This window comes from Fusarium tjaetaba (assembly GCF_013396195.1).
Source record: "Fusarium tjaetaba strain NRRL 66243 chromosome Unknown NRRL66243_c0000102, whole genome shotgun sequence".
In the NCBI taxonomy this organism is placed as follows: Eukaryota; Fungi; Ascomycota; class Sordariomycetes; order Hypocreales; family Nectriaceae; genus Fusarium; species Fusarium tjaetaba.
The window spans coordinates 39829-51678 of NW_023501298.1; the positions used below are offsets into that span (position 1 = coordinate 39829).

Here is an 11850-nt window from a genome sequence, read left to right on the forward strand (position 1 = left end):
GATCGGATGGAATTGGCTACTCTGTAAGCTTCATTCGTCAACCAATTGACTCCATACCTTGCCAGATGCCTTCGCGGCTGTATGAGGACTGCAGGGAATGTCGTATTGGAACAGCGTCTCATGGTTCGTCGACGGAGCATATCGTTGAATATGACTACCTCGTTAGACAATTTCTCCCAAAAACACCCAACTTCTACTCCAATTAGCTCAGTCCCCTCAACATCCCTTAAACTTACACCATCCATCAGCCTCATCCGCAGCCCCCGTAGAAACCGGCTTAAGAAACCACGTCCTCTCACCCCGCTTACTCGCAGCATTACACAAAATCGTGCTGAAAATCGTCTTGCCCACATCAGTATTCGCACCGTAGACCTGATGCGCTCGCAGCGATCGCCAGAGAAGAGCAGGCACAGGCGCCATTTTTTCGATGGGTGGGATGGACGAAAGGGTTGAGGTGGAATGCCGCGGTTTATAACAGGGTCTAGTCTAGATCGGCACGGCAAAGAGCTCCGGCAGGGCGGGGGGGCTCAACATGTACTAAACCCAACAAATTCCGCTTGCTTTACTGAGTGAATTGGCCTGTGAGTGAGTTTTTAAACTTTGTACATAATAATGTCGAAATTGGAGGAGCAGTTGAAAGAGCGATTATTAGATCGTGAGAAACGGTCGCAATTACGACGATTGACGACGTTTCCAGCTGACAATGTCGACTTTTCTTCAAATGCATACCTCTCACTGTCCTCGGTACCGGAAATTCGAAGCGCGTATCACTCCCTGCTTGAGAACCATGCAGCGCCGCCTCCACTGTTAGGATCTGGAGGTTCACGACTGTTGGACGGCAATTCAACCCTCGCCGAGAATCTGGAGAGAGACATTGCGGCATTTCACAATGCAGATGCTGGATTGTTGTTCAATTCCGGGTTTGATGCGAATGTTGGGCTCGTGAGCTGTTTACCGCAGCCGGGGGATGTTGTTGTGTATGATGAGCTTATTCATGCGAGTGCTCATGACGGGATGAGGTTGAGTCGCGCGGGAGGGAGGGTGTCGTTTAAGCATAATTGTGTGTATGGGGAGGGAGGCCTCGATGATGTTTTGAGTGGAATTGGGGGTGGAAAATCGGTGTTTATCTTTGTTGAGGGTGTTTACAGCATGGATGGCGACGTTGCTCCTCTCAAAGACATTGTCGAATGCGTCAAAAGGAGGCTTCCAACCAATGGCTACATCATCATCGACGAGGCGCACTCAACAGGCATTTTTGGTCACCAAGGTCGTGGTCTTGTATGCGAATTGGGTTTGGAGAAGGAAATATTCGCACGATTGCATACGTTTGGCAAAGCAATGAGTTCTTTTGGAGGTAAGTAAAGCTAAACCGCTCACCAACGAAGCTAACCATGCAGCTATTGTTTTGTGCTCACCCACGACACGAGAGTATCTCATAAATTACGCCCGAACTCTCATCTACACGACAGCAATGCCATTCTCTTGTCTCGCAAGCATTGGCATTTCATATCAGTATCTCCAGAGTGGGAGAGCTGACGAGAGGTTGAAGCATCTCTGGAGTCTGGTGAGCTATACGCACAAGCTACTTGCGGAAGCATGCTCCCTAAGCCAATCAATTCGCGCGGAGGCAGCACCGAGGTCGCCAATCATACCTGTTTTCACCTCACAACCACGCAGTCTAGCTCAGTTCTGTCAGGAACGAGGATTCACGGTACGGCCTATCGTGGCGCCGACGGTGCCAAAGGGCAGTGAGAGGGTGAGAATCTGTGTGCATGCCGGAAACACTGTTCCGGAAGTGCAGGGATTGGTTGAGACTATTAAGCTTTGGGTGCAGGTTCATGAGGGGTCTGCTAAACTATAGACAAGGTTGTAGAGATAGACCGGAATGCCACTAGTAATTTGAGGCGTGTTCATTCTTAGTAAACTCTTGGCAAGCCTTGAACTAGGAATAGTTCAGGGCTCTTGAATCGTGACTCGTCATCGACGAGTAATATAATGACTAGTGAGGCATTTTGGCAAACCTTATGTCAGTCCATACTATCCTAGGTCCAAGACTAGTGTATGGCGAGAGGGCTATATAAAGTCGACCTGTCCCCATTCTCACCTTCTGATGTTCTTGAGGCTATCCAAATATGATGGCGCACTATACTGAAGGTGCTGCGAGAGAATGCGTTCTATCAATGTCACTTGGCTCAATAGACCTTTCGGATTGACGAATACATCGGCATTTATTCTATACGAAACAGCTCAACCTCGACATAAAATGATAACCGAAACTCCGATCAAGTCCTACGCCCAAATCAAGCTCTAGATCTCGAGGTCTCCCATCCCATCCCGAAATACTTCATCATACCACGGCTTCTCCGCCTCCGCCTTTTCCGTCTTTGCATGACAAACATACCCGAATTCACGCTTGACGATACAAACCTCCCCGGAATCGACGATGAAGGTTTTCGGCATCTTCTGAGTGACGTTCGACCGCGATTCCCAGTACACCAAGCGCTCCCCGTTAACGGCAATCTCCAGTAATGGCTCTGCTTCGACAATGTTGAGTTGGGACTTGATGAGTTGGTGGAGGTACGGGAAGAACTAGATGCGGTCCCACTAGAGATATCGACGATTCTTCGCTCCGTCTTTGTGAGCGTTGTGGTGGACGACGACGGGAATGGCAGTGGAGTAGAAATCAACGTATACGGGCATATCACCCCAATCCGCTGGATCCTGGAGAACGTGCATGTTGAGTGGGTTTGTAAAAGATTGGATATCGTCTGGTACACCGTCTAGCCTTGGCTCAATCCCGAGGGACACTGACTTTTCAGCAATACCAGTCTCGTTATTCAGCGCAATAATCTCCCCATCTTGCTCCTCAAAAACAGTTGGAATGAACAGATTCTGTGTATAATCCAGACCGACATGATATTCGAAATCGCTATGCATGACATCGAAGCTCTTATCTTTTCAAGAAACGATATTCTTGCGAAGCCAGCGACGCCAGATTTCTTCTTCCGCAAAGATCTCACCGAATATTCCTTGATCGCTGTACAAGTCTTTGCCATTGACTAGACCTCTCTGCATTCGCTCATGCACGCGACGAAAGTATTTCCTCATATCGCCGACTGGACCAATCATGCACCCGCTGTTGAGATATTTCAGTCGAATATCGCAAAATACTTCGGGGTCTTTGTCGGTATTCGGTCCGTAGAGGTCTTTTCAAGCTGGGCTTCCAGGGAGTTGATCGCAGTGGAGGACGGAGCCTGATGATGGGGGAGGGAAGGATTTTTTTGGGGCTGAATCAACGATGGTCTGTTCCATTTGAGGTCTTTCGCGCCCATTCCATTGTGATAACAGTCGTTAATTGGCTTGATAGTTTGCTTTGTAGTATCGTTTGAGGAGGACGTCTGGCGGAAGCTGGAACCAAACGACATACGAATCCGTTAACATAACAATATGGTTCTCCTCCAATCCATTCTCATCCGGAGTATCCAGATTCAAAAAACTATCCAGATACTTAAGGGTACCTGTAATCTTTACTAAATAAGAACTTCCTTTAAGTTATATATTTTTATTATATTAAACTTTAAATAACTAAGCTTACTTTATAGAAATTAAAAATCTAATTAATATAATATTAAACTTTAATAAAATATCTATAAAGATAAAAGGTATAAGCAGTAGCTGGTTACCTGACTATAAGGTAACTTTTACAGGCTTGTTATAGATCGGTTTATAATAGATTCTATAAGTAGGGTTCCCTTTTAGTTAAACCCACGAGTAAATCAATTGGATCAGGGCCTAAAGGTGGGGCGATTGCTGCCTGATCTGCTGTAAGAATTTATATTAACACCTAAAGACTATCCGTATAATAATATATTTTCCTTTCAAGTTATAGATCTTATATACATAAGTCTCCTGTAAACATCTGGCCCTGCAGCGCAGCTTTAACTTTTCTGTCAATTCCTGTGATACTTCAAAATATGGTGGATTTACAATCCCCTTCAAACACTCAGCAGCTCAGCAATGGTCATGATACCTTGAGGCGGCGGTATTGCAACCGCTGCTTTGACTTCCTGTCCAATTGCCCCAATCTAGATGATCTCACTACTAATTGGGCTCTGGAACGGCTTCCCCAAGACGACGAAGGGAGGCCATACTTGATATATAAGTATTCAGCCACATGGGCAGAACTAGATAATGCCAGTTGCGCATTGTGCAAAACCTTTGTGGATTACGCCGAAAAGAAGACCAACTGGCCCAGCGAGACAGAAAAGCTTTACACATTTTCCGTGGCATATCATTTCAAAGTTGGAGGCGGTCTTCCTGACGTCGAGGAAATTCAAATTCGCCAATTGACCTCCCCTACAGTGCGATGGAATTGGTTTGAGGCCTACCCCAAGCCAAAGGAAGTGTTATGCGACCCTGAAAACAAAGTTCGATATGAATCCTTACCTATATATGCTCATCCAGGTACCTGAAGTCGGTGAAGTGTTGGAATATATGCTGATAATTAAAGATGATCCAAGCTCTCGATTTGTCAGTATGAGAACACCATCAACGAGTTTATGGTCACAACAGCAAGTCACGGTTGCTCGAGGTTGGATAAAAGAGTGTGATGAGTCCCATGGCCATTCGAAAGATAGAGACAACTCAAAGCTACCGACAAGGGTCATTAATGTGTCGAATCCCGATACTATAAAATTGTATTGTGGCCATCCTGGGGAATCGGCCCCGTATTCAGCATTGAGCTATTGTTGGGGCATCTCCGCCCAGCCTGTTGTCCTCGAGAAACACAACCTGACAGACCTGGTAAAAGGGATCAAGATTTCTCGGCTGCCCCAGACGATCATCGATGCAATTCAAGTCACCCGTCAACTGGGTCTCAAATACCTTTGGTTAGATGCTCTCTGTATCATACAGGACTCAGAGGAAGACAAGGAGCAAGAAATAAGGCAGATGGCACGTATATATGAGAACGCATACATCACAATCGCAGCTACAAATGCGAGAAATGTCAGAGACGGGTTCTTAACGGCAACAAAAAACTTTATGGAAGATAGCGGCTGGGTTGAACTGCCCTTTCAGAAGCTAGGTCGGGTCTACTCTTTCACCAGCTGGGCAAATCTGATTCCTGTAGACGATGAACCACTGAATCAGCGAGTATGGACACTGCAGGAAGACCTTCTATCTCGTCGAGTCTTGTACTTCGGGTCCTTCATCATGTACTGGAAGTGCGGAAAGCATGTCTATATGGATCACTGGGGCTCAAGGATCCTTTCCTTAGGCAACTTTCTGACACCAGGGTCTATTAGCTGGGACCCGAGACGGTGCTCGGCTCGCAAGATGCGCTATGGCGATGACAAATTGGAGGCAATATCTGCTATTGCGATGGAAGCTTCGAAAGAAATCTGCTCGCGGTACATCGCTGGCATGTGGGAGAGAAATTTGGAGGATAGCTTGCTTTGGAGGGTAAAGGATTGGAATCCGCCGGACGAGGGATATGTGCTTCCCAAGCACCGCGGACCATCTTGGTCGTGGATTTCTGTCGACCAGAAGATAGACTTCGAAACAGTCTACGATTTTGAGGCTGAGATTTTGGAATGCAATGCTGAACTTGTATTAGAGGCATCGCCATTTGGCAGAGTGATTGGCGGGGTATTGGTTATGCGTGGGGTACTTGCTAAAGCAGTGTTGGGAAATCGAGAGGCATTATGGCGCTGCCATCAGCCAGAAAGCTCATACGAGCAATACAAACAGGACCCTGAGAATGGAATTAATATGCCATTCAAGTTTGACCGAAAGAAGGACGCTGATGAGGAGAGGGATTGGAGTCATACGTATCTTTTCGAGTATTCTGCACGGACTGGGATTATACTTGAGAAGATATAAGGTGGACAATTTCGCAGACTGGGCCTTTATAGATGGTGCCGTGATCGCAGGGTTAGAGAGACAGGGTGGGAAAGTTTCAAAGACTCAGAGTATATAACGGTTTCAATTATATAAATAGGTGTATAGTAAAATATAAAGCTTAGCTTTAAGTGTCTAGAATTAAATTTATTTAGTTTTATCCTTAAATTAATAACTTAATTATTATTATTTATAAAGTTGTCTAAAGAGTCCGAGCGGACAGATTTGATAAAGATCAATTAGGCAATACACGCCCAAGATATAATTTGACATATAAGGTAGGAGATTTAATCCGGGTTACTCAACCGGTAGGTAATATAAACATAATATAGAACGGGTCTCTGCATAGACAGAGCTATGCCTTGAAAAGGATTTTGCAATACAGGCGAAGCTGTAGTAATTGAGCGTTAACGACAGAGCTTAGATATTGGCTTTAATTGATTCAGTAGTTTGCTGTGTTTTTATAGTGGTTCTGAATTTTTCGAGGCCGAGTTTTTATCATGCATGCTTATTATGTGCTCTGTATGTTACGTTGAGTAATGAATGCATACGCTGCTCTAATTCCCCTGTTGCCCGCATGCGATGGAGTGAATCACCTTGCATAGATTCTTGTTTAAAGCGGCATATTTCGCGAGATGGGTGTCGTGAATAAGACGTAGCAAGGGTTTCTCGTTACCTGTCACTTGTCTAGCCATACATGCAGCTTTACTCATCCAGTCATGTTTCGAAAACATAAAGTTGTTTTGATCTAAACGGCCAACGCAGCAGCAGTAAGGGCTGGCAATAATCAATAAATTACAAAAATGGTCACCCTCCAATAAGATCGCCTGGAGCTATGACCCTTCCTTGGCTATGCCGAACGTCGCGAAACGCCGCTTCAATGGTAGAGGTTCCCCATGCGCCTACACAGCATCCCGCCTGAAGCAGCCATGGCAATAACAGTGTCCGAAAAGGTGGAATGCTTCGCTTGTTTTAAGGGCAAGACTGCAAATTATCGTTTTACACTCTACAAGTTAGTCATTATGGAGTTGCTAAGCATCTACTCCAGAATTAATACCCCGCTTCAGGAGTCTTGCACAGCCTCAGTCGTGAATATATTCGCCTGTTACTTCTTGAAGCCATAAATAATCACTCCTTTAACTTTATATAATGGCATCGAAAATTCCGAGTCTGGAGTCATTGCTACTCGATCCAGGCTTGACGCCATTGTACAAGCCCCTTGCAGCCAGAGAGATCCGACTCCTCGTGATCCAACCAGGCGTGTTTCGTGAGCAACTCAGGTGCCTCTTGAAGACAGTCTCACTCGATCACGAGCTCCCCCGCTTCGAAGCGCTGTCATACCGCTGGAATGAACTTCGGGATACCGTCATAGTCGATGATCACACCGTCTCTGTTCCGTCAGATCTGGCTTGGTTCCTTCGCCGATTAAGACGCAAGGCAACTCCGCGCACAGTCTGGGCAGATTCTATCTGCATCAACCAAAGCGACAACCAAGAGAAAGGACATCAAGTCAGCATGATGCGCGAGATATATCGACGTACCGCCGAAGCTCAAGTCTATATCTGCGAGGGCCCAGGCTCAAGTCGGCAACAGGAAGAAGACGAGACCCAAGATGACGAGTATCGACCGTACCACTGGTATGGCGACGAAAGAGACGTCCATCTCTCTACACTACTTGCAAAGTATGGTCACCAGCCGTTGAGCTACATGATGATGGAAATAGTGGCAATCGGGTTGTTGGCATGCATCAACGACCACTTCTGCTCCCTGGACAGAGTCATAACTGATGTCATTGGACTTTTTCAACAGTCACTACGCATTTTCTCATACATGGTGGAGCAGCCATGGTTCTCTAGGATCTGGACATTCCAAGAAGCGGTGCTTCCCAATGCTGTATCCGTGCATTTTGGAGTTTGCGTCTTTCCACTGGATATGATGCTGCGTGCATCCCAAAAAATGTTGTATCTCGCAGGAACAAAAGGCCCTTCATGCTGTTCGTCGAGTTGGGAGCGACTACCGCCTCTGGGTGCGGCGGCTACCGGCCACATTGAGGGACATTTATGGGATCTAAACTACCATCGCGAAACGGCACAAAAGGATAACAAAAGTAGGATCACCAAGGGTAGTGATTTGGTGCTTTTATTGGACGCTACCAGGAACAGACGATGCCAAGAACCTCGGGACCGAATATACGGACTGCTGGGTCTGGTAGACAATTGGCGCTTCACCGAGCCAATCGTGCCCGATTATTCGATCAGTCTTGAAGAGCTGTACATAACAGCGACATGGAAAGCAATGATAGAAACACAGTCGACGCTGCTACTTGCTTACAACAAGCCAGGGAAGGGATTGAACTTGCCATCTTGGGTACCTGACTGGTCACGAACTTTATCAGTGGCCGAGAAGGGGTCGATCTCATTGACACGGTCTTCGATTAGTTACCCGGGGAGCCAAGCCTTTGAGCTTTTGTCAGGTAACAGACTGCGCCTCAACATGGTATTCCTTGGGAGTATCCAAAAGGCTCTTGATCTCTCCGACTTTGGTCTTGAGAAAACTACAGACGTTCCCCTAGCCTGCGATGCTGTTGTTGGAGCAATACGTGCCTGCCGGGGAATGGTTGGCTTGCCTACCGACCAAGAGTCAACAGAAGAACCTTTCAGGTCTAGAGATAAGTTTTTTAGAGACAAGATTCTGACAGACTGCTATTTTCAAGTGACAAGAGGACATCAACAGTGGAAGAAGAATGAACCCCCCAGTCTGGGCGAGCAGCCAACCGACACATTCCATGGAGGACACGCTCAATCCTTCTTCACCCTGGCCGACGGTCGTTTCAGTCTGACCAATTTCGAATGTTCTACACAAGACGCGGTATTCGCAACAGTTGGTGGTCTTTCTGTGTATCTAGTCCTTCGGCCGTACAAATCGACCCAGACGTGGCCCGACGTGGAAGAATGGGAATTGAGAGGTCCCTGCGAACTCCGCGACTTCACTGAAGACGTCAAGAAAGAGCCTCTCCAGGGAGATGTATACTCAATCACGTTAGTGTAGCCGGTGTAAGAAATAGTTAAATAAATGTCGCTCAGAGTAAATGACTAGTTTAAACCACTCTCGCATTTCGTCTCCCGGTGTCATTGGGCTGATACGCCTCGTGGTCAATTCCGTGTGTACCCCATTTTCTCCACCAGCGATTTCCATAGGATAATCCTTTTCTACTACTCCAATGGTTATTCGGTGTTTTTCGCACCTTTTTCCGCCCATGAGTGCCTGCTCTATAATTAGATATTGTTAAAAGATGGGGAAGATACGTACATCTTCCGTTGTTTCTCCTTGTTCGAGTGGTGAATTGGTTGCACTCCGCACAGTACTTGCGATCGCCCATCCAACCCCGCAATCTCATGAACAAAGGACACGAAATGCACGCGCAATGCTTTTTGCAGTACGAAACATTGCACAGCGGGTGATCAGATGGGTAGTTTCGGCATCGGTAGCAGACTTTGCAGTGCCCGTATTCATGGCGTCTGAAGCGATGGCTTATGGGAGAGTAGACGACTTTTCGATCTATTGCGCCGACGCAATCTTGCCGGCGGAGGGTGTTGTTATGATGTGTATCATTACATTCTGAAGGGACGTCTGGTGTTGGACCGAGCTGATCGACCCATGTGAGATTAGGTTTGCTGGGGATGAGTGGTGCGACGAGATTTCGCATTTCGGGACCGGTTAGTGAGAGGCAGACTAGGTCGTTTCTGGTGCAGAAGCTTAGGATGTCGAGTTTGAGCTCTGGGGGGAACTTGTGAAAGAGGGTGAAGGGTTCTGGAGATGCTGACATGATGTCAGATGTGGCGGGTGGATTTTAGAGAGTCAAATAGTTGATCGTGAGTATCTAGGTATGATGAAATGACGAGAAGCGGAGATATTTATGAGTCTCTCTTTGTGCTACATACTCCAATCTTGGTCGCAAGGCATCTTAGGCAACCTTTCACAGACTCCGCAGGAGAGTCACGTGTTGCCCGTCAGCCTTGAAATGTGGAGATTCTGCCTGGTCGTCGTCATTGATTTGCTGGCAGGGATCCCTCGTTACCCTATCTGAACGCATCTAATACGGAACATTGTCTCCAACAATTATTATCATCCAAACTACACAGTTCGAAAATGAGATGACATCTGATCCTGACATGAATATCACTTTAGTCGAAATGATGACGCTCAAGGCGCCGGAATTATTCAGTAATTGATCGTCTGGTCCAATTGGATGAAAGAATTACTCTAGTAAATTCTCACATATACTATTGGCAATCACTCGTTACTCTCTGAGACAACTCATAGATGAATTTGTAAGAAAAGGAGCAAAGCACCAGCATATTAAGCAATGTATCAAGTCTGATTACTCTTTTGATAAAACACGTCGACATCAAGCTCCGAGATGAAAGCAGCCAACCCCAAACAGGCCAATTCAGAATACCAGCGCGCTAAAGACCCTGCTCGTCTCTAGTAAAACCCATCGAATGGGACAATCTCATCCTCAAACAGGTCTTCCTCCTCGGATTCATAGTCAGGATCCTCTGCATCTTTGATCATAAAGTTCAAGATGTCAAAACCCTCCATTCTGGTCCACGGATGACCAGGTCGCTCCATGGTAGGTCCGCCTTTCTTCTCCTGCAACATGTCGTTGGCCAGAAATCGGAACTTTGACAGAGTCTTATCAAAAGGCATTTGACTCTGCTTCCAGTCCAAGGGACAAACTTTGCCATCCAGCGAGCTAGGCTCAAGCTTGGCTGCGAGAGAGACATCCTCGGCGGTGAATAGTTTGCTGAGGGCAGTGTTTCGGACACTGAGGATCTGGGTGGCTACATCCCGTGTCCACTGCTGCAGGAGCTGCTTTGCCATTTGTAGAAAGGTATTAAGGTCGTTGATGAGCTCTCGCTCTTTATCGAACCAGGTCTCTGGCCAGTTGCGTTCATTCTTGTACAGGGCGCAATGGGGCTCAAGAAACTTGGCCAAGTTTATCTCATAGTGAGAGAACCAACGGCGGAAAACATGTTTTTCTCGTCGGACGCATTCATAAAAGCGCTGGATGTCACAAGCCATGATTCGAGTGTTGCGTTCTTCCTCGGGAGTCATGTTCATTTTAATGTGCTTTATCTGATCCAAGTTGGAAGCCATGAGACAGGTCTGTTCGTAAGTCATGTTGTTTGTGGGAGGAAGTGCTTGACTTGTTGTATAGGTTTGTAGGATAGGAGATGCAGGATGAGTATCTCTGTGATTGTGATAAGAGAAGAGAGGGTGGTTGGAGGTTCTTGAGTTTGCTTAAAGTTGCTGTGGATAACGAGCAGAGAGTGCCTGTGAGATGTTTAGAGGGAAGAGATAAATCCAGCTGATCATGGGAGAAGAGCTCTACTTATATGCGGAATCATTCCTTTGGTGAGTCAGGCTCACTGGCGTGGCGTAAGGTCAGGGTTTAGAAGAGGCTTCAGCCCCCAGGCCACAAAGGTAAAGGACACCAATAAACACATACAGGCAAAATACTCATCGCCCTCACAATCGCCACTGGATTAATCTCCCGATACTTTTCACCAACTTTTCATAAAAGCCTATTGCCATATGAGAGCAGGACTGCTCTTGACTTCCCTGTCACTACTTCCATCTCTGCCACTTGATTCGAGGTTCAAAGATAGACTTTTAGCTTGAGGTTTTTGACTACGGCTGACTGCGGCCTACAAGGTTAACCTTTAGGCTGCAAACACAGGTGATGAATGACCAATACAAGCTCTTACCCATATTAGGATTTTGGCAAATTCGATCAAACATCGTCATAAAATGGACTTTGTTATTCACAGGGGACAACAAACAAACTTCCATTTATGTCAAAGCCTATAATCAAAACACTCTCAAACTCAAAAGGTTTCCCAACATAATTCAGACCCTTTTACACTCCACCTCTGTGAACCGGCG

The 11850-nt window shown here is 46.4% G+C and overlaps 4 protein-coding genes across 4 annotated transcripts; 2 read left to right on the forward strand and 2 right to left on the reverse strand.

The window, feature by feature from the left end:
* Window positions 1-2307: 2307 nt before the first annotated feature.
* On the reverse strand, window positions 2308-2937 carry FTJAE_5304 (uncharacterized protein; the record flags this gene model as incomplete). Its single annotated transcript, XM_037351797.1, has 2 exons — window positions 2308-2589; window positions 2662-2937. 2 exons carry the CDS (start codon window positions 2935-2937, stop codon window positions 2308-2310), a joined length of 558 nt encoding a protein of 185 aa, XP_037207598.1.
* A 1037-nt stretch (window positions 2938-3974) lies between these two features.
* On the forward strand, window positions 3975-5883 carry FTJAE_5305 (het-domain protein; the record flags this gene model as incomplete). The annotated part of the gene is made up of 2 exons (XM_037351798.1): window positions 3975-4464; window positions 4511-5883. 2 exons carry the CDS (start codon window positions 3975-3977, stop codon window positions 5881-5883), a joined length of 1863 nt encoding a protein of 620 aa, XP_037207599.1.
* A 1167-nt stretch (window positions 5884-7050) lies between these two features.
* Window positions 7051-8949, forward strand: FTJAE_5306 (heterokaryon incompatibility protein; the record flags this gene model as incomplete). The annotated part of the gene is made up of 1 exon (XM_037351799.1): window positions 7051-8949. One exon carries the CDS (start codon window positions 7051-7053, stop codon window positions 8947-8949), a length of 1899 nt encoding a protein of 632 aa, XP_037207600.1.
* A 1437-nt stretch (window positions 8950-10386) lies between these two features.
* FTJAE_5307 (uncharacterized protein) lies at window positions 10387-11085 on the reverse strand (the record flags this gene model as incomplete). The annotated part of the gene is made up of 1 exon (XM_037351800.1): window positions 10387-11085. One exon carries the CDS (start codon window positions 11083-11085, stop codon window positions 10387-10389), a length of 699 nt encoding a protein of 232 aa, XP_037207601.1.
* Between the last annotated feature and the right edge of the window lie 765 nt (window positions 11086-11850).